Here is a 23,142-nt window from a genome sequence, read left to right as displayed (position 1 = left end):
CCAAAAGACTTCTTAACAGCTTCCACCCCCAAGCCATGAGACTCCTGAACAGCTTCCACCCCCAAGCCATGAGACTCCTGAACAGCTTCCACCCCCCAAGCCATGAGACTCCTGAACAGCTTCCACCCCCCAAGCCATGAGACTCCTGAACAGCTTCCACCCCCCAAGCCATGAGACTCCTGAACAGCTTCCACCCCCCAAGCCATGAGACTCCTGAACAGCTTCCACCCCCCAAGCCATGAGACTCCTGAACAGCTTCCACCCCCCAAGCCATGAGACTCCTGAACAGCTTCCACCCCCAAGCCATGAGACTCCTGAACAGCTTCCACCCCCAAGCCATGAGACTCCTGAACAGCTTCCACCCCCCAAGCCATGAGACTCCTGAACAGCTTCCACCCCCAAGCCATGAGACTCCTGAACAGCTTCCACCCCCCAAGCCATGAGACTCCTGAACAGCTTCCACCCCCCAAGCCATGAGACTCCTGAACAGCTTCCACCCCAAGCCATGAGACTCCTGAACAGCTTCCACCCCCAAGTCATAAGACTCCTGAACAGCTTCCACCCCCAAGCCATGAGACTCCTGAACAGCTTCCACCCCCAAGTCATAAGACTCCTGAACAGCTTCCACCCCAAGCCATGAGACTCCTGAACAGCTTCCACCCCCAAGTCATAAGACTCCTGAACAGCTTCCACCCCCCAAGCCATGAGACTCCTGAACAGCTTCCACCCCCAAGCCATGAGACTCCTGAACAGCTTCCACCCCCAAGTCATAAGACTCCTGAACAGCTTCCACCCCCCAAGCCATGAGACTCCTGAACAGCTTCCACCCCCCAAGCCATGAGACTCCTGAACAGCTTCCACCCCCCAAGCCATGAGACTCCTGAACAGCTTCCACCCCCCAAGCCATGAGACTCCTGAACAGCTTCCACCCCCAAGCCATGAGACTCCTGAACAGCTTCCACCCCCCAAGCCATGAGACTCCTGAACAGCTTCCACCCCCAAGCCATGAGACTCCTGAACAGCTTCCACCCCCAAGTCATAAGACTCCTGAACAGCTTCCACCCCCCAAGCCATGAGACTCCTGAACAGCTTCCACCCCCCAAGCCATGAGACTCCTGAACAGCTTCCACCCCCCAAGCCATGAGACTCCTGAACAGCTTCCACCCCCCAAGCCATGAGACTCCTGAACAGCTTCCACCCCCAAGCCATGAGACTCCTGAACAGCTTCCACCCCCAAGCCATGACACTCCTGAACAGCTTCCACCCCAAGCCATGAGACTCCTGAACAGCTTCCACCCCCCAAGTCATAAGACTCCTGTACAGCTTCCACCCCCTCCTGTACAGCTTCCACCCCCAAGCCATGAGACTCCTGAACAGCTTCCACCCCCCAAGTCATAAGACTCCTGAACAGCTTCCACCCCCAAGCCATGAGACTCCTGAACAGCTTCCACCCCCAAGCCATGAGACTCCTGAACAGCTTCCACCCCCCCAAGCCATGAGACTCCTGAACAGCTACTGCTGCTCTTTAATTGTTTTGTATCTTTTTTAACTTGTTTTGTTTCTTAACTGTATTGTTGGTTAAGGGCTTGTAAGTAAGCATTTCACTGTTGTATTTGGCGCATGTGACACACTTCGATTTGCTTGGATCTTGTGCTCTACCTTGGCAAATAAAGGTGCAGTTTCAGTCATATCCAATACCAGTATTGAATTCCAGTCTTTGAATGAAGCTTTGAATGAAGCTGTGTCTGCATGTGTGGTATTACAATTATACACTTCAATAGTATTTACCAATCCTTGTCCTGGGACATCAATGGTTACACATTGTAACTATGCAATAAACTAGAAAATGATTTAACAAGTTAAAGGCTGATTTTGTAATTCATATATATATATATAATTTTAAAAAACAGTACACTCCACTTCTTATGCATCATGTAAATACTCTCCAACCGGTTCATCTCAGTATCTAATTTCCTTCATCTGCATTGATCTGATAAAAACAGGATAGGTGTAGTATTTCATCAAATGAGACTTAATTTCAACCAGGAGAGAATGTGAAACACTTTATTGAAAGAAGTTCATTATCCAAGGGTTATAAATACATAATACATGCATTATAAATATTATAATTGTAATATATTATAAATACAAGTTCAATCTGTACTTCAATGCACATCTGGTGTTCATTATAAAAACAGAGGAAGAAAGAAGAGGTGACGAGAGGTCTAAAAGACAAAGAGAAAGAGGTAAGAGCAGGGAAGACAGCTAATGATTAATGAATTGCTGTGCTACCTTAATATTCTCTCAGTTCATCACAATTATATAATAGTTTCTCTAGTTGTGTCTCCTAGCCAGCCTTGGGCTCCCAGTCGGACCGAAGTTTATCTTAAGAGCAGGTGAGGTGGCGATGACTGGGGGTTGGCATCCCCTCTCACGTCAAAACATACCTGCAGACGAGAGACAGATGGAGAGAGAGCGATTGCATGTTTAAGCCTTGTGTTTTTTTGTCATTCTAACACTGTCAGTCATCATAATCATCAGGAGGTGAAATGCAAAACGGACCTTGGATCATTAACTCTGGGACTACTGCATCTCTATCTGTATTTCAATGTAAAGCATCTCTTTAATAATACTTCCTGTATAATATAAACTGACCTGGGATCATTAACTCTGGGACTACTACATCTCTTTAATAATACTTCCTGTATAATATAAACTGACCTGGGATCATTAACTCTGGGACTACTGCATCTCTGTCTGTATTTCAATGTAAAGCATCTCTTTAATAATACTTCCTGTATAATATAAACTGACCTGGGATCATTAACTCTGGGACTACTGCATCTCTGTCTGTATTTCAATGTAAAGCATCTCTTTAATAATACTTCCTGTATAATATAAACTGACCTGGGATCATTAACTCTGGGACTACTGCATCTCTGTCTGTATTTCAATGTAAAGCATCTCTTTAATAATACTTCCTGTATAATATAAACTGACCTGGGATCATTAACTCTGGGACTACTACATCTCTTTAATAATACTTCCTGTATAATATAAACTGACCTGGGATCATTAACTCTGAGACTACTACATCTCTTTAATAAGACTTCCTGTATAATATAAACTGACCTGGGATCATTAACTCTGGGACTACTGCATCTCTTTAATAATACTTCCTGTATAATATAAACTGACCTGGGATCATTAACTCTGGGACTACTGCATCTCTTTAGTAATACTTCCTGTATAATATAAACTGACCTTGGATCATTACCTCTGGGACTACTGTATCTCTATCTGTATTTCAATGTAAAGCATCTCTTTAATAATACTTCCTGTATAATATAAACTGACCTGGGATCATTAACTCTGGGACTACTACATCTCTGTCTGTATTTCAATGTAAAGCATCTCTTTAATAAAACTTCCTGTATAATATAAACTGACCTGGGATCATTAACTCTGGGACTACTGCATCTCTTTCTGTATTTCAATGTAAAGCATCTCTTTAATAATACTTCCTGTATAATATAAACTGACCTGGGATCATTAACTCTGGGGATCATTAACTCTGAGACTACTGCATCTCTTTAATAATACTTCCTGTATAATATAAACTGACCTGGGATCATTAACTCTGGGACTACTACATCTCTTTAATAATACTTCCTGTATAATATAAACTGACCTGGGATCATTAACTCTGGGACTACTACATCTCTTTAATAATACTTCCTGTATAATATAAACTGACCTGGGATCATTAACTCTGAGACAACTGCATCTCTTTAATAATACTTCCTGTATAATATAAACTGACCTGGGATCATTAACTCTGAGACAACTACATCTCTTTAATAATACTTCCTGTATAATATAAACTGGCCTGGGATCATTAACTCTGGGACTACTACATCTCTGTCTGTATTTCAATGTAAAGCATCTCTTTAATAATACTTCCTGTATAATATAAACTGACCTGGGATCATTAACTCTGGGACTACTGCATCTCTGTCTGTATTTCAATGTGAAGCATCTCTTTAGTAATACTTCCTGTATAATATAAACTGACCTTGGATCATTAACTCTGGGACTACTACATCTCTTTAATAATACTTCCTGTATAATATAAACTGACCTGGGATCATTAACTCTGGGACTACTGCATCTCTTTAATAATACTTCCTGTATAATATAAACTGACCTGGGATCATTAACTCTGGGACTACTACATCTCTTTAATAATACTTCCTGTATAATATAAACTGACCTGGGATCATTAACTCTGGGACTACTACATCTCTTTAATAATACTTCCTGTATAATATAAACTGACCTGGGATCATTAACTCTGAGACAAACTACATATCTTTAATAATACTTCCTGTATAATATAAACTGACCTGGGATCATTAACTCTGAGACAAACTACATATCTTTAATAATACTTCCTGTATAATATAAACTGACCTGGGATCATTAACTCTGGGACTACTACATCTCTTTAATAATACTTCCTGTATAATATAAACTGACCTGGGATCATTAACTCTGGGACTACTGTATCTCTATCTGTATTTCAATGTAAAGCATCTCTTTAATAATACTTCCTGTTGACCCGACCAAGTGACCTCTCACCTCTGATCATTCTGTTGCCCTCTATGTAGCCAGTTCAGATGCAGGAGGGGTTCACCGACACAGCTGATATAACCTAGAGGATTTAGGGAAAAGGGGAGAGACTGTTATTGAGAAAATAAGGAAGTTAAATGTACAGTGTTCAACAGGAATCTTATCCCATCCTGGTCCTCGTGTCCATCCTCATGAAGTTATGCAGGACACAGGTAGCCTTCACACGCCTGAATCCCCCCCAGGAGGCAGTCCCAGATGGCCCTGGTCACCCAACCTTGCAGTGCCCCTACATGGTAAATGTAGGCAATCGTTTTGAAGGTATCCCCAGTTACAAGGTATCTGTTGGAATATGGAAGACAATGTAATTATTAGACTTTTACATCACCAGGTCATTGTGGATTACTAAAGTATAATATCCCTGATAACAAATCAAAATAACATTGGATTGATATGTGTAGTATGTGTCAGTAGCAGGATCATGTCAAGGATAACATCACAAATTAATACATAAATACCACTTGAAGCTTGATGATGACTTGATCATTTGAATCAGCTGTGCAGTGCTGAGGCAAAAACAACAATGTGCTCCTCTTTGAGTCCCCAGGACTGAGAACCACTGCTCTTCATTTGGGATCTCTTCATGTGTAGATAGGATTTCACAGCTCTATTTTTCTGAGGACAGAAAAACCTCACAAGAAACATACTTCATTATAGTCAAAATACACCACACTGAATATTATGTTACTGTTATCTCTGTCCTGACTTCTAGGAACTGGAACTACAAAAGTACCTGCCCTATCCAGAATAGCCTCGCTCACTGACAGCTGGGGCTGCTATCCTTTCACCCTCCACCATGGTTGTTAGCTAGCTACCTACAAATACATTTGGAGTTTGTTTTTTTACAGTGATAAATACATCAAGATAGCTAATATGAAGTTAGGTAGCTGGTGATGATTTAATTGACTTAGCTATCTATAAAATCTGAAAAGTTGGCTAGATATCTATCTAGCTACGTTTACAGCACATTTGAGTTAGCCTGCACTGTAGCTAGTTAGCTAATAATACATCGTTTTTTTCCTTTACATTTTCTAAATGTGTTTACTTAGTTGAATAGGTTCTCCCAGCCATGTGGACGATTGGAAAAAGTGTGTTTGTCACCAGAGCGTTTTAAAGCAAATTACTATTTACCTGTGAACACATTCATGAAATGGAGAATGAATTAAACTACTTACCCATTCAATAACCAGACCTTCATACACACTTCGCTATGCGGAATTCTTGACGCACAATCAAACGTGTTGCTATATACTGCCATATGCTGCCAGCACGCCCACAAGCGAGCCACTCTGGGCGACCTAAGCGGCACGCTGCAATTTACCGCTTGCTAGTGTACACGAGCCGCCACATATGCCTAAAACAACATTGCGGGACTGCGGTTGGGTTTGGGATCAGTTCTTGTGGTTGGGTTTGGGATCAGTTCTTGTGGTTGGGCTTGGGATCAGGTCTTGCGGTAGGGCTTGGGAGCAGTTCTTGCGGTAGGGCTTGGGATCAGGTCTTGCGGTAGGGCTTGGGAGCAGTTCTTGCGGTAGGGCTTGGGATCAGTTCTTGTGGTAGGGCTTGGGATCAGTTCTTGCGGTTGGGTTTGGGGTCAGCTCTTGCGGTTGGGTTTGGGATCAGCTCTTGCGGTTGGGTTTGGGATCAGCTCTTGCTGTAGCGGGTGGGAGTCGGACAGGAAGCCAACTGGTGCTGGCAGGAACGAGATTAAAAAACCAGTCACCATGACAGTGAAGTCTGTAATGTTAGAGCTGTTTATTACTGTGTCGGTGTGAAAAGTAAGGAATTAGCTAAGGAAACTGATAGATCAATAAGAATACACTGCCAAACTGACTAATATAACTCACATTGCACTGAAAAAAACATCAGAATATCAATCTTCAATCGTTTGGCCGATGGTTTCATTGTTTGATTCAGGTCTAGTTTGATTGAGGCAAAAATAATAGCTAATGTAAGCCAACTTCTGGCCAGCTCTCTCTGGAACAGTATATCAACTGGCGAAAGCTTGCCAAGTTCATTTACTTCTAAAACGTAACAAAACATTTCCACACAAATAACTGCTGTCAGATAGCGATATGGAGGTGGCTATTATTACTATCTGACAGATGGCTAGAGACGACCTGGCTGTGGTAGCTACTCACTGGCCTAGCTTATTCATTCACCTCAGTCGAGAGGGAATGGAACAGTAGCTAACGTTACACGTCAGATACAATACTAGCTCAACACTGCGAATAAACACTTTCATTTTTTTCTGTTAAACAGCAATTACTTTGCCAGCTACATCAGTCAACCAAAGAGTATCCAGTTTCTGTTCTGCTTCCTTTTACATATCAGAAGCTTCTAAAGCAATGACATAATTTCCTGGAATTTTCCAAGCTGTTTAAAGGCACAGTCAACTTAGTGTATGTAAACTTCTGACCCACTGGAATTGTGATACAGTGAATTATAAGTGAAATAATCTGTAAACAATTGTTGGAAAAATTACTGGGTGTCATGCACAAAGAAGATGTCCTAACGACAAAACTATAGTTCATTAATAAAACCGACTTGCCAAAACCATAGTTCGTTAATAAGAAATGTGTGGAGTGGTTGAAAAACAAGTTTTAATGACTCCAACCTAAGTGTATGTAAACTTCTGACTTCAACTGTATGATAAATAGAGAGTAGAGGGTGGGGGAGGCACACAATGCAAATAGTCCGGGTAGACATTTGATTACCTGTTCAGGAGTCTTATGGCTTGTGGGTCAAATCTGTTGAGAAGCCTTTTGGTCCTAGACTTGGCACTCCGGTACCGTTTGCCATGCGGTAGTAGAGATTACAGTCTATGACTGGGGTGGCTGGGGTCTTTGACAATTTTTAGGGCCTTCCTCTGACACCGCCTGGTGTAGAGGTCCTGGATGGCAGGCAGTTTAGCCCCAGTGATGGACTGGGCTGTACGCATCACCCTCTGCCGTGCCTTGCGGTCGGAGGCCGAGCAATTACCGTGCCAGGCAGTGATGCAACCAGTAAGGATGCTCTCGATGTAGAAGCTGTAGAACCTTCAGAGGATCTGAGGACCCATGCCAAATCTTTTTAGTTTCCTGACTGAGAATAGGCTTTGTCGTGCCCTCTTCACGACTGTCTTGGTGTGTTTGGACCATTCTAGTTGGTTGGTGATGTGGACACCAAGGAACTTGAAGCTCTCAACCTGCTCCACTACAGCCGAGTCAATGAGAATGGGGGCGTGATCGGTCCTCCTTTTCCTGTAGTCCACAATCATTGAGGGAGAGGTTGTTATTGTTACACCACCCGGCCAGGTCTCTGACTTCCTCCCTATAGGCTGTCTCGTCGTTGTCGGTGATCAGGCCTACCACTGTTGTGTCGTCTGCAAACTTAATGATGGTGTTGGAGTCGTGCCTGGCCATACAGTCGTGGGTGAACAGGGAGTACAGGAGGGGACTGAGCACGCACCCCTGGGGGGCTCCAGTGTTGAGGATCAGTGTGGCAGATGTGTTGTTACCTACCCTCACCACCTGGGGGTGGCCCGTCAGGAAGTCCAGGATCCAGTTTCAGAGGGAGGTGTTTAGTCCCAGGATCCTTAGCTTAGGTGTTCCTTTTGTCCAGGTGGGAAAGGGCAGTGTGGAGTGCAATAAAGACTGCATCATCTGTGGATCTGTTGGGGCGGTATGCAAATTGGAGTGGGTCTAGGGTTTCTGGGATAATGGTGTTGATGTGAACCATTACCAGCCTTTCAAAGCACTTCATGGCTACGGACGTGAGTGCTACGGGTCTGAAGTCATTTAGGCAGGTTGCCTTCGTGTTCTTGGGCACAGGGACTATGGGGGTCTGCTTGAACTATGTTGGTATTACAGACTCAATCAGGAACATGTTGAAAATGTCAGTTAAGGCACCTGCCAGGTGGTCAGCGCATGCCCGGAGCACATGTCCTGGTAATCCATCTGGCCCAGCAGCCTTGTGAATGTTGACCTGTTTAAAGGTTTTACTCACATCGGCTACGGAGAGCGTGATCACCCAGTCGTCCGGAACAGCTGATGCTCCAATGCATGCCTCAGTGTTGCTTGCCTTGAAGTGAGCATAGAAGTGATTTAGCTCGTCTGGTAAGCTCGTGTCACTGGGCAGCTCGCAGCTGTGCTTCCCTTTGTAGTCTGTAATAGTTTGCAAGCCCTGCCACATCTGACGAGCGTCGGAGCCGGTGTAGTATGATTTAATCTTAGCCTTGTATTGGCGCTTTGCCTGTTTGATGGTTCGTCGCAGGGCATAGCAGGATTTCTTATAAGCTTCCGGGTTAGAGTCTCGCACCTTGAAAGCGGCAGCTCTACCCTTTAGCTCAGTGCGAATGTTGCCTGTAATCCATGGCTTCTGGTTGGGGTATGAAAAACAGTCACTGTGGGGACGACGTCCTCAATGCACTTATTGATAAAGCCAGTGACTGATGTGGTGGTGTACTCCACAATGCCATCGGAAGAATCCCGGAACATGTTCCAGTCTGTGATCGCAAAACAGTCCTGTAGTTTAGCATCTGCTTCATCTGACCACTTTTTTATTGACCGAGTCACTTTAATTTTAGCTTTCATTTGAGCTTGTAAGCAGGAATCAGGAGGATAGAATTGTGGTCGGATTTACCAAATGGAGGGCGAGGGTGAGCTTTGTACGCGTCTCTGTGTGTGGAGTACAGGTGATCTAGAATTGTTTTCACTCTGGTTGCACATTTAACATGTTCATGGAAATTAAGTAGAACTGATCCCTAATATTCTGAATCGTTCTCTTCATATATTCTAGTCAGTCTCTTGATAAAATACTAATTAAAAAGGTGCACCACATTTAAAGGAATTACTTTCAATAAATGTACTGAAAACCCTATTGAATGAAAAATCCAGGATAAATTCTGTTGGCCAGCAAATGGGAGGGTATTCAGCGGTTGAATTCAATTAAAGTGTATTCACCACGCACAAGGGAATCACACCTGCAAAGCCCGTTATGCACCTGCATAAGGTCAGTCTGAATACCAACTACTGAGAAGTGCATAGGAAGGGCATGCATTACCTAAGTCTGAATCGGGCCCTATGTGCGTAGTTGGAGCCTGTGTCTATACAGATAGGATCAAAAGAAAGGCAACTCTGCTCTCAGATCAGATTTCTCCATTCTAATCTTATCTTGACATTATAATAATTTCACAATACTGACGACGGATCAGCTCCGATAAATATTAATGACTGCAACTAATGAGGCAACTTATTCTAATGCTTACCCTATAATAATCCACTCAATCACATATCCATTTGGCACATAATTGCGCATGTTGTTACACATCATGAAATGTATGTTTAACTCCGTTGACTGAACATGACATTAACGTCAATATGATTTAAATGTGTAGGCCTACTGCCATTCATTCTTATCCTTCCCTTTTCTTGTTCAAAGACAACTTTTCTTTTTTTGTGTGTTTGTTGTGAACTTCATTTCACAAGTTATCCGAGGTCATAGACAGACAAGATCAACATCTTGATTATATGTTTAGCAGAGATCTTCTGCGTACAAAGTGACGCGGAAGGGCAACAAAAAAAAAAATGCTCTTAGCTGTTTTTACAAGTGGTCTGAGGCAGTGGGTATATAACAACTTTACTAACTATGTTTTTTTTTTGGGGGGGGGGGGGGATTTAATGATGTATCTACGAAGGTTCTAATGATGAACTTTCAGCATTAAGATGCTTTTGGGGCCAAGATATGAACGGAACAGAAGTGGCTCTACCTTTTGTGGAAATACTGTGAAATTCAAGCTCTTCTCACAGTAGGGTATGTGTTTGTTTTGTTCGCGTGTACTTTTACCTCATTGAAAAAGAGTTGGCTCAAGTTCAGGAGTTACACAACCGTTAATTATCATAATACCCTCTGACCAATAGGCTTTGAAACCGCACTGAATACTCCCTATTTTACAGTGTTGTTGACATATTAGAGTCACAACCTGCTGGGTTTTTTTTTTTTAAAGGATTTTTCACTTATTCCTCTCTTGGTTGTATGTGGTCGCCTTGAAAACATCAACCTCCGGTCTACTTAGTCTGTGGAGACATCCTTCCAAACCTCATCTCGTTGACTCGGAAGTCTGGGTGTCAGAGGCTACTGTCTAGTCTATTCCCCAGGATGGTTTCTGTGAGGATGCTGCTGCTGTCGGTGCCCCTCCTGCTCTGCGGGTGTCTGGGCACGCAGGGTGGCAACGTGCTGGTCTTTCCCGGAGAGTACAGTCACTGGCTCAACATGCGAGTGATCCTGGAGGAGCTAGTGGAGAGGAACCATAGTGTTACCGTGCTGGTGTCAACCGCCTCGCCGTCCGTCGACTTCTCCAGGCCAGAGAAGTTCGGCTTCAAGGTTTACGATGTACCCCATGAAAAACAAGACTGGCAGGCTCTCAATGATGGCTTCATAAAGTGGTGGATGAACGAGTCTCACAGCACGTCCGTGCTGCAACTGGGACAGTGGATCAGAGACTTCATGCAGAAAATGAACGTTCTAACGGTCAACATGTGTAAGTCTATGTTCAATGACAAAGAGCTTCTGGAGTCACTGAAACTGTCCAAGTTTGACGCGCTCCTTTCTGATCCGATGTTCCCGTGCAGTGACTTAATCGCGGATGCTCTTGACTTGCCTCTGATTTTCTCCTTGAGGTTCTCATTTGGCATGGTGTTAGAGAGGCGATGTGCACAGATGCCAGCACCTTCCTCTTACGTCCCTTCCCCGGAATTGCCGTACACAGACAAAATGAGTTTCTTTGAGCGGGTCCACAATTTCGTTACGTATACTTTTTTTGATATCTTTATGAGTGTACACTTACTAACGACCATGGACACTTTGTACAGTGAGATAAAGGGTAAGTTGATCAGAATTCTGTCTACGTCCCAAATGGTACCCCATTCCCATATAGTGCACTACTTTAGACCGTGCACTATTTTATTTAATTTTACCTTTATTTAAGTCAGTTAAGAACGAATTCTAATTTTCAATGACGGCCTAGGAACAGTGGGCCAGAATTACAGATTTTTACCTTGTCCACTCAGAGATTTGATCCTGCAACCTTTCGGTCACTAGTCCAACGCTCCAACCACTAGGCTACCTGCTGCCCCAGGAATAGGGTGCACTATGTAGGGAATGTGATGCACTATGTAGGGAATAGGGTGCACTATTTAGGGAATAGGGTGCCATTTGGGACGCATTAAGAGTCTTTCCTCAGAGGGTAAATCTACAGGTCTGTTTTTTTAGATCAGTACTTCCTGTCATCACTTGGTTTATCATTATCATGACATTGTTCTTCATTTAATTTGTTTTTCTGTGTTGGATTTTGAGTGAATGTGTCTGATTTTGTTCCGAGTGTATTAGTTTGAACCTCATGTCATGGCTTTCCAGGTAACAGTTATAGGATTCATATAATATTCAATAAATATACACTCGGACAGTTTATTAGGTACACCACCTGTTCATGAAAATATTTCGCTCCTACAGACAGTGGAGTCATGTGGCTTGTTATATAAAGCAGGCAGACAGGCAACGAGGCATTCAGTTACTGTTCGATTAAACATCAGACTGGACAAAACTAGTGCCCTAAGTGACTGAGCCTGGTATGATCAGTGCCTGGTGCACCGGTTCCAGTACCTCAGAAACGGCCTCCTGGGCTTTTCACGCACGACAGTGTCTTGGGTTTACTGAGAATGATGCAACAAACCAAAACATCCAGTCAGCAGCAGTCCTGTGGGCGATAACAGCTGGTTGATGAGAGGTTAAAGATGAATGGGAAGAATCATGCAAGTCAACAGGTGGGCCTCAAACAGACAAATAACGGCGCAGAACGACAACTCAGAACCCACAACTCGTCGGTCCTCGTCATGGATGGTTCTATTGCAGGAGACGACCACACCGTGTTTCACTCCAGTGGGCACGTGATCACCAACACTGGACAAATGAGGAGTGGAAAAACATTGCCAGTTCCGACCATTCCCGGTTCCATGGCCCCCATCCATGTCCCCCATCCTGCCTGGTGTCAACGTTACAGGCTGGTGGCAGTGGTGTAATGGTGTGGGGAATGTTTTCCTGGCAGATGTTAGGTCCCATGATACCAATTGAGCAATGTTTCCATGCCCTGAAGAATTCAGGCTGTTCTGGAGGCAAAGGGGAATCCAATCCGGTACTAGATGGGTGTACCTAATAAACTAGCCTCTGGGTGTAGTACCTAATGTCTGATTTGGACCAAACATTATTTGACAATGCGTACGACATGAATAATCTAAATAAAATGGTGAAAAGCCACCCACGGAATCCCCACACCCTTCGCCAAACCCACCCCAAAAATGTGTATACAATATCAGTTCTCTATGTCCGACAAGTCGCATGGAGCTGCCGCTTGGAGTATTGTTTCTTCATCCTTTTGTAATGTGATATTTTCTTCCCCCATGTTCTGAGAAATTAGTCATTGAAGTTGTTGGGTTTACTCCTACATCCTGATATTACCAGGCTATGACCACTAGATGGTGCTGTTCCTGCTACAGGAATGATCTCCTTCCCCCTCAATGTTAAATAGCTAGTTCACCCAAATTACAACACGACATATTGGTTTCCTCACCCTGTTAGAAAACTTTGGTTTTGTTTATCTGGCCACTGTTTCAAATGTTCTCTCTGTCTGTCGTAAAATACTTATTTTCCACTATAATTTGAAAATAAATTGATTAAAAATCCTACAATGTGATTTTAAGGATTTTTTTTTCTCATTTTGTCTGTCATAGTTGAAATGTACCTATGATGAAAATTACAGGCCTCTCTCATCTTTTTAAGTGGGAGAACTTGCACAATTGGTGGCTGACTAAATACTTTTTTGCCCCACTGCAAAGTCAATACTGTATATATAATGTATGTAGACTGTGTAAATTATGGGTATATGTACATCTCCTTGGTGAATGAAGGTTCTGATTCTATTCTCTACATGTATCAGGAAGTCCAACTAGGTTCTGTGAGATGATGGGGAAGGCTGACATCTGGTTGATACGAACATACTGGGACATTGAGTATCCTCGACCTTTCCTGCCAAACTTCAAATTTGTGGGAGGACTTCACTGCAAACCTGCAAAGCCACTTTCAGAGGTAAGGCTTTTGCTTTTAAATGCTATTTTACAAGCAGTGCTGATTGCCGATGTCCGAAACGGCACCCAAATTCCATCTAGTACACTAGGGTACCATTACAGACATAGACCATCCGTGAATAAGATACTGTCAGGCATGATGGCTGATTATCATTGAATCCCAATAAAGTATCATATTTGGTACCATTGAGACACTGTGGACTGTGTCATTGTTGGTTATCAGGCCATGGAGGAGTTTGTGCAGAGTTCAGGAGATGACGGCATCGTAGTGTTTTCACTGGGCTCCATGGTCAAGAACCTGACCACAGAGAGAGGAAACACCGTAGCCACTGCATTGGGACAGATACCACAGAAGGTGAGTCTGGTTCTGTTTGTTTCAGGCTTCGTTCCAAAATGGCCCTATTTATGTACACTATGCCCTATTTAGAGCACTTACTTAGGGCTCTGGTCAAAAGTAGTGCACTATATAGGGAATATCGAAATAGTGAGCCATTTGGGAATCTGCCTTTGTTGTTATAAGTTGCCCATTGAAACTAAGCAGGGAGAACATATGTCCCCTCAATCTGATCCATTTGTGGGATACAAATATACAAGATAGCCTACTGTGTTTTCTTCTTTGTTTTTTTTACACAGGATTTATTCAGAGGTGTTGATGAATTTGGCCATCGGGGCCCCCTTCAGAAAACCATAACTTCTGGTTATGAGTACCGTTTCATTGCAGATTCTTATTCCTGTTTTCTCGCCAGGTGCTGTGGAGATACAGTGGGGAGAAACCAGAGACCCTGGCTCCCAACACAAGACTTTATGAGTGGATTCCACAGAATGACTTACTAGGTAATAACTTGTCTTTATAATCCTTGGCTTGCGAGTTAGTGCTGATCTAGGATCAAGTTGAAGATAACAAAGGTTAATAAGACTACCATTCTAATAGCCCATAGCTATTTTCATACAACTGGGATGTGTTGTTGCCTCATTTAGCTATCTTAAGACGAATGCACTAATTGTAAATCGCGTCTGGATTGGAGCATCTGCCTTAATGACTAAAATGTAAAAATGTATAACTGAGGAAAAATTCTAAACAACTGGACCAGAAATGATCTAACAGCAGCACTGGTCCCTAGACTTGTCCTAACCAGGGTATCTTCAACCTAGGGATTGGTCCCGAGACTTGTCCTAACCTGGGTATCTTCAACCTAGGGATTGGTCCCGAGACTTGTCCTAACCTGGGTATCTTCAACCTAGGGATTGGTCCCGAGACTTGTCCTAACCTGGGTATCTTCAACCTAGGGATTGGTCCCGAGACTTGTCCTAACCTGGGTATCTTCAACCTAGGGATTGGTCCCGAGACTTGTCCTAACCTGGGTATCTTCAACCTAGGGATTGGTCCCGAGACTTGTCCTAACCTAGGTATTTTCAACCTAGGGATTGGTCCCGAGACTTGTCCTAACTTGGGTATCTTCAACCTAGGGATTGGTCCCGAGACTTGTCCTAACCTGGGTATCTTCAACCTAGGGATCAGGTCACCCCCTGTCCATTCACTATAAACTAAAAGTCCAAACTGATCCTAGATCAGCACTCCTTCTCTGAAATGCTTTATGAACATGGGCCCTGTAGGTCCCACACAGTCTTTGACCCTACAACCCTGTTCTCTTTCTGTCTGTCACGTTCGTCTAATGATGAAACCAAGGCCGAGACTTGTCCTAGCCTGGGTATCGTCAGCCTAGGGATCAATGGGACCCTACAACCCTGTTCTCTCTCTGTCTGTCACGTTCGTTGTAATGATGAGACCAAGGCCGAGACTTGTCCTAGCCTGGGTATCGTCAACCTAGGGAACAATGGGACCCTACAACCCTGTTCTCTCTCTGTCTGTCACGTTCGTCGTAATGATGAGACCAAGGCCGAGACTTGCCCTAGCCTGGGTATCGTCAACCTAGGGATCAATGGGACCCTACAACCCTGTTCTCTCTCTGTCTGTCACGTTCGTCGTAATGATGAGACCAAGGCCGAGACTTGTCCTAGCCTGGGTATCGTCAACCTAGGGAACAATGGGACCCTACAACCCTGTTCTCTCTCTGTCTGTCACGTTCGTCGTAATGATGAGACCAAGGCCAAGACTTGTCCTAGCCTGGGTATCGTCAACCTAGGGCTCAATGGGACCCTACAACCCTGTTCTCTCTCTGTCTGTCACGTTCGTCGTAATGATGAGACCAAGGCCGAGACTTGTCCTAGCCTGGGTATCGTCAACCTAGGGATCAATGGGACCCTACAACACTTTTCTCTCTCTGTCTGTCACGTTCGTCGTAATGATGAGACCAGGGCCGAGACTTGTCCTAGCCTGGGTATCGTCAACCTAGGGATCAATGGGACCCTACAACACTTTTCTCTCTCTGTCTGTCACGTTCGTCGTAATGATGAGACCAGGGCCGAGACTTGTCCTAGCCTGGGTATCGTCAACCTAGGGATCAATGGGACCCTACAACACTTTTCTCTCTCTGTCTGTCACGTTCGTTGTAATGATGAGACCAGGGCCGAGACTTGTCCTAGCCTGGGTATCGTCAACCTAGGGATCAATGGGACCCTACAACACTTTTCTCTCTCTGTCTGTCACGTTCGTCGTAATGATGAGACCAAGGCCAAGACTTGTCCTAGCCTGGGTATCGTCAACCTAGGGATCAATGGGACCCTACAACACTTTTCTCTCTCTGTCTGTCACGTTCGTCGTAATGATGAGACCAAGGCCGAGACTTGTCCTAGCCTGGGTATCGTCAACCTAGGGATCAATGGGACCCTACAACCCTGTTCTCTCTCTGTCTGTCACGTTCGTCGTAATGATGAGACCAAGGCCGAGACTTGTCCTAGCCTGGGTATCGTCAACCTAGGGAACAATGGGACCCTACAACCCTGTTCTCTCTCTGTCTGTCACGTTCGTCGTAATGATGAGACCAAGGCCGAGACTTGTCCTAGCCTGGGTATCGTCAACCTAGGGATCAATGGGACCCTACAACCCTGTTCTCTCTCTGTCTGTCACGTTCGTCGTAATGATGAGACCAAGGCCGAGACTTGTCCTAGCCTGGGTATCGTCAACCTAGGGATCAATGGGACCCTACAACCCTGTTCTCTCTCTGTCTGTCACGTTCGTCGTAATGATGAGACCAAGGCCGAGACTTGTCCTAGCCTGGGTATCGTCAACCTAGGGATCAATGGGACCCTACAACCCTGTTCTCTCTCTGTCTGTCACGTTCGTTGTAATGATGAGACCAAGGCCGAGACTTGTCCTAGCCTGGGTATCGTCAACCTAGGGAACAATGGGACCCTACAACCCTGTTCTCTCTCTGTCTGTCACGTTCGTTGTAATGATGAGACCAAGGCCGAGACTTGTCCTAGCCTGGGTATCGTCAACCTAGGGAACAATGGGACCCTACAACCCTGTTCTCTCTCTGTCTGTCACGTTCGTCGTAATGATGAGACCAAGGCCGAGACTTGTCCTAGCCTGGGTATCGTCAACCTAGGGATCAATGGGACCCTACAACCCTGTTCTCTCTCTGTCTGTCACGTTCGTTGTAATGATGAGACCAAGGCCGAGACTTGTCCTAGCCTGGGTATCGTCAACCTAGGGAACAATGGGACCCTACAACCCTGTTCTCTCTCTGTCTGTCACGTTCGTTGTAATGATGAGACCAAGGCCGAGACTTGTCCTAGCCTGGGTATCGTCAACCTAGGGAACAATGGGACCCTACAACCCTGTTCTCTCTCTGTCTGTCACGTTCGTCGTAATGATGAGACCAAGGCCGAGACTTGTCCTAGCCTGGGTATCGTCAACCTAGGGATCAATGGGACCCTACAACACTTTTCTCTCTCTGTCTGTCACGTTCGTTGTAATGATGAGACCAAGGCCGAGACTTGTCCTAGCCTGGGTATCGTCAACCTAGGGCTCAATGGGACCCTACAACCCTGTTCTCTCTCTGTCTGTCACGTTCGTCGTAATGATGAGACCAAGGCCGAGACTTGTCCTAGCCTGGGTATCGTCAACCTAGGGAACAATGGGACCCTACAACCCTGTTCTCTCTCTGTCTGTCACGTTCGTTGTAATGATGAGACCAAGGCGCAGCGTGAATAGAGTTCCACATATTTTTAATAAAGAGAAACTCACCAAAACAAAACAATGAAGAACAAACGAAACGTGAAGCTACTGGTGTGCACTCAGGCAACTCAATATAGACAAGATCCCACAAACAACAATGGGGAAAATGGCTACCTAAAAATGATCCCCAATCAGAGACAACGATAAGCCTCTGATTGGGAACCATATCAGGCCACCATAGACATACAAACACCTAGATGACCCACACCTAGTCACACCCCGACCTAACCAACATAGAGAATAAACAGCTCTCTATGGTCAGGGCGTGACATTGTCGTTGTGTTGTATATCCCAAAAGGGCATCCGAAGACTAAAGCCTTCATCACTCACGGTGGAACCAACGGACTCTATGAAGCCATCTACCATGGAGTTCCTATGGTGGGTATCCCTCTGTTCGCTGACCAGTCAGTCAACGTCATGCACATGAAGAACAAAGGAGCGGCTGTCATCATGGACTTCAACAAGATGACATCCAAAGATCTGACGGAAGGACTCAACTCTGTGATCAATGACCCATCGTAAGTCCTTTTGCAGACACCAAAAAAATATAAAAAATATTCGCTTACGATTGGTTTCCTCACTTGCTGATTGGCTTATTTCAAAGCCAACAACCTGTGTCAGTAAGGTATTTTTTGACATTTACTGTATTAAAAAGTCCGGGAGGAAATTATCACGTTTTAGTTGTTCTGGAATGCCTCACTTCTCCTTAAATATAAAACAAAGCAACAGTGAACATGTCGTCCCCCACGGATGATGTCCCCCCACGGATGATGTCCCCCCTTGGGACATTGCAGTTGATTTCTATTTGTATTTATTATGGATACCCTACTCTGCCTGAGGTCCAGCAAAATTAAGGCAGTTTATACAATTTTAAAAACATTAGAATACATTCACAGATTTCACAACACACTGGGTGCCCTCAGACCCCTACTCCACCACTACCACATATCTACAACACACTGGGTGCCCTCAGGCCCCTACTCCACCACTACCACATATCTACAACACACTGGGTGCCCTCAGGCCCCTACTCCACCACTACCACATATCTACAACACACTGGGTGCCCTCAGACCCCTACTCCACCACTACCACATATCTACAACACACTGGGTGCCCTCAGGCCCCTACTCCACCACTACCACATATCTACAACACACTGGGTGCCCTCAGGCCCCTACTCCACCACTACCACATATCTACAACACACTGGGTGCCCTCAGACCCCTACTCCACCACTACCACATATCTACAACACACTGGGTGCCCTCAGACCCCTAGTCCACCACTACCACATACTGTGCCCACAATACAAATTCCATTTGTACGTGTGTGTTTAGTGCGTATGTTATCGCGTGTGTGTTTGCACGTGTCTGTGTTGCTTCACAGTCCCCGCTGTTCCATGAGTTGTATTTTTATCACATTTTTAATCTCATTTTACTGTTTGCATCAGTTACCTGAGGTGGAATAGAGTTCCATGTAGTCATGGCTCTATGTAGTACTGTGGAATAGAGTTCCATGTAGTCATGGCTCTATGTAGTACTGTGGAATAGAGTTCCGTGTAGTCATGGCTCTATGTAGTACTGTGGAATAGAGTTCCGTGTAGTCATGGCTCTATGTAGTACTGTGGAATAGAGTTCCGTGTAGTCATGGCTCTATGTAGTACTGTGGAATAGAGTTCCATGTAGTCATGGCTCTATGTAGTACTGTGGAATAGAGTTCCATGTATGTAGTCATGGCTCTATGTAGTACTGTGGAATAGAGTTCCGTGTAGTCATGGCTCTATGTAGTACTGTGGAATAGAGTTCCATGTAGTCATGGCTCTATGTAGTACTGTGGAATAGAGTTCCGTGTAGTCATGGCTCTATGTAGTACTGTGGAATAGAGTTCCATGTAGTCATGGCTCTATGTAGTACTGTGGAATAGATTTCCGTGTAGTCATGGCTCTATGTAGTACTGTGGAATAGAGTTCCATGTAGTCATGTCTCTATGTAGTACTGTGGAATAGAGTTCCATGTAGTCATGGTTCTATGTAGTACTGTGGAATAGAGTTCCGTGTAGTCATGGCTCTATGTAGTACTGTGCGACTCCCATAGTCTGTTCTGGACTGTGAAGAGACGTCTTGTTGATGTGGGTGCATGGGTGTCTGAGCTGTGTGCCAGTAGTTTAAACAGACAGCTCGGTGCATTCAACATGTCATTACCTCTCATCAATACAAGTAGTGATGAAGTCAATCTCTGCTCCACTTTGAGCCAGGAGAGATTGACATGGATATTATTAATGTTAGCTCTCCGTGTCCTTTTAAGGGCCAGCCGTGCTGTCCTGTTCTGAGTCAATTGCAATTTTCCTAAGTCCCTTTTTGTGGCACCTGACTACATGACTGAACAGTAGTCCAGGTGTGACAAAACTAGGGCCTGTTGAAAATATGGCAAAAAGGAGTGGCAAAATCGTCCGCTATTATCCTCAGTAAATTTCCATCCAAGTTGTCAGACCCCGGTGGCTTATCATTGTTGATAGACAACAACAAAAAAATTTACCTTTTCCACACTGACTTTACGGAATACAAAAGTACAAATCTTGTCTTTTAGAATTTGTCCAGATATACTTGGATGTGTTGTGTCATCATTTGCTGCTGGCATGTCATGTCTTAAGGTTTCTAATCTTGCCAATGAAAAAGTAGTTAGCAATGTCATTGTGATGAATGAACCATCTGATTCAATGAATGATGCAGCTGTCATTGAAGGTGCTCCAAAGCTTTTAACTATCATTCTTTATGTCATTTATCTTCGTTTCATAGTGTCGTTTCTTCTTCTTTTAATTCAGTCAAGTCACATGATTTATCAATTTGCGATACGTTGGCCAATCGGTTGTGCTGCCAGACTTATTTGCCATTCCTTTTGCCTCATCCCTCTCAACCATACCATTTTTCAATTCCTCATCAATCCACAACGATGTAACAGTTTTTAAAAGTTATTTTCTTAATGGGTTCGTGCTTATTAGTAACTGGAATAACCAATTTCATAAATGTGTCAAGTGCAGCGTCTGGTTGGTCCTCATTACACACCACAGACCAACAGGGTCTGGTTGCTCCTCATTACACACCACAGACCAGCAGCGTCTGGTTGCTCCTCATTACACACCACAGACCAGCAGCGTCTGGTTGCTCCTCACTACACACCACAGACCAGCAGCGTCTGGTTGCTCCTCATTACACACCACAGACCAGCAGCGTCTGGTTGCTCCTCATTACACACCACAGACCAGCAGCGTCTGGTTGCTCCTCACTACACACCACAGACCAGCAGCGTCTGGTTGCTCCTCATTACACACCACAGACCAGCAGCGTCTGGTTGCTCCTCATTACACACCACAGACCAACAAATATTACATCAACAACATAAGAATACAGCCAATGAAGCCTCTGATACACTATATTAGGCCCCGCCTTTGGAACTTTGGTTTTCATAGACACGCCTACTATGTTGTGATCACTGCATCCAATGGATCTGGATATGATGCTTTTCAAGCACATTTCTGCAGCATTAGAAAAAGATGTGATCAATACATGATGATGATTTCATTCCTGTGCTGTTTGTAAACTACCCTGGTAGGTTGACTGACAACCTGAACCAGGTTGCATGCACTGGTTACAGTTTGGTGTGATGGCATAAACAGACTGGATACTATAAGACAAAAATAACTACTATCCCTTTCTCTTTCACCAGGTACAAAGAAAACGTGATGAGGCTTTCCAGTCTCCACCACGACCAGCCAATGAAGCCATTGGATACAGCAGTGTTCTGGATTGAGTTTGTGATACGCAACAAGGGTGCCAAGCACCTGAGGGTGGAGTCCCATAACCTGAGCTGGTACCAGTACCACTGTCTGGACGTGACCGCTGCCCTGCTCTCCGTGACGGCACTCTTCATTATAGTCTCAGTTAAAACATGTACTTTCTGCTTCAGGAAAACTAAAGCAAGACCGAAGACAGAGTGACTACCCTGGTCTGGTAATAATGTCATGTACTGAAACAATCATGGTGAGACATTATCGTAGTGGGCGTTATCATCATGGGTGACATTATCGTAGTGGGCATTATCGTCGTGACCGACATTATCGTAGCGGGCATTATCGTCGTGTGCGGCATTATCGTGGTGGTCATTATCACCGTGGGTGACATTATCATATTGGGCATTATCGTCGTGGGTGACATTATCGTAGTGTGCATTATCGTCGTGGACAACATTATCGTAGTGGGCATTATCATCATGGGCGACATTATCATAGTGCGAAAGGGTCTACATGAACTAGGGTACCCATGAGGATTTCCTACACGGGACAACATGTTAAAGCTGCTGATAAGTCATTTATAATAATCAGCCATTTTGTTTTCATGTCATTACATTAAGATATATGAGGGGATTTTAACTATAGTCAATAAAATGTCCTTGGTGATTTAACACCTATGTTTATCCCTTTATCATGGTTGGTGTCTTGATTGATTTGTCCAAAATCATGTGCCATAAAGCATTACCTTTCTGTCCTTGCATTTATAGCGGTGTAAGTTGTCATTATAACATATAAAAAGCATTACCTTTTCTGTCCTTGCATTTATAGCAGTGTAAGTTGTCATTATAACATATAAAAAGCATTACCTTTTCTGTCCTTGCATTTATAGCAGTGTAAGTTGTCATTATAACATATAAAAAACATGAATCAGTTAAATTAGACATTGAACTTGGATCTAGTTGTCGTACAGTTTTTTTTGTATAGAGATTTCAGAAATCCAGCGTAGCTACATAACATTTCGTGTCTCCTTATGTCATGGGGACATGTCTCCTTATGTCATGGGGTGAAAACAGTTGTTATGGACATGTCTCCTTATGTCATGGGGTGAAAACAGTTGTTATGGACATGTCAGGATTCACCTAGCGGTCATGATTTGGGGCTGTACAAATGTTTGACGTATTAGAATAATTGATTGTGCTTATGTTATATTAATAGTTAATAGGGTCCTAGACTACAGATTAACAATATTCATTATAGAGGTTTAGAATTGTTCCACAGTTGTTTTCTCATTCACTCGCTCAATGTGTGACTGAGACAGAACTCTGCAGGGGAGTGTGGGAGATAAGCGACTACTCAGACATTCCACAATAAATCCACTTTGGGGAGGGGCTTTTAGATAAACCCTGA

General features: G+C 44.1%; 1 protein-coding gene and 1 long non-coding RNA gene across 2 annotated transcripts; one reads left to right on the top strand and one right to left on the bottom strand.

Moving 5' to 3' along the window:
• Positions 1 to 1,879: 1,879 nt before the first annotated feature.
• On the bottom strand, positions 1,880 to 5,772 carry LOC118937875. The gene is made up of 3 exons (XR_005035289.1): positions 5,148 to 5,772; positions 4,642 to 4,971; positions 1,880 to 2,447 (listed from the first exon to the last, which is right to left on the bottom strand). It is a non-coding gene; the product is annotated as an uncharacterized LOC118937875 (long non-coding RNA).
• Positions 5,773 to 10,640: 4,868 nt separating this feature from the next.
• LOC110536871 (UDP-glucuronosyltransferase 2A1) lies at positions 10,641 to 22,544 on the top strand. Its single transcript, XM_021622549.2, has 6 exons — positions 10,641 to 11,548; positions 13,658 to 13,806; positions 14,029 to 14,160; positions 14,552 to 14,639; positions 18,245 to 18,464; positions 21,672 to 22,544. Exons 1-6 carry the CDS (start codon positions 10,825 to 10,827, stop codon positions 21,940 to 21,942), a joined length of 1,584 nt encoding a protein of 527 aa, XP_021478224.2. The 5' UTR covers positions 10,641 to 10,824; the 3' UTR covers positions 21,943 to 22,544.
• The last annotated feature ends 598 nt before the right edge of the window (positions 22,545 to 23,142 follow it).

The sequence above is a fragment of the Oncorhynchus mykiss genome, chromosome 12 (genome assembly GCF_013265735.2).
Source record: "Oncorhynchus mykiss isolate Arlee chromosome 12, USDA_OmykA_1.1, whole genome shotgun sequence".
NCBI classification, from domain to species: domain Eukaryota; kingdom Metazoa; phylum Chordata; class Actinopteri; order Salmoniformes; family Salmonidae; genus Oncorhynchus; species Oncorhynchus mykiss.
The sequence above is the reverse complement of the archived record's forward strand: the minus strand, read 5'-3'. Positions and strand labels throughout refer to the sequence as shown.

Excerpts from the sequence above, each read along its gene's own strand:
- LOC110536871 (XM_021622549.2), top strand. The coding sequence starts at position 10,825 with ATGGTTTCTGTGAGGATGCTGCTGCTGTCGGTGCCCCTCCTGCTCTGC. Across the intron at positions 14,161-14,551 it reads TGGGACAGATACCACAGAAG|GTGCTGTGGAGATACAGTGG; the intron begins GTGAGTCTGGTT and ends TTTTCTCGCCAG. Across the intron at positions 18,465-21,671 it reads TCTGTGATCAATGACCCATC|GTACAAAGAAAACGTGATGA; the intron begins GTAAGTCCTTTT and ends CTCTTTCACCAG.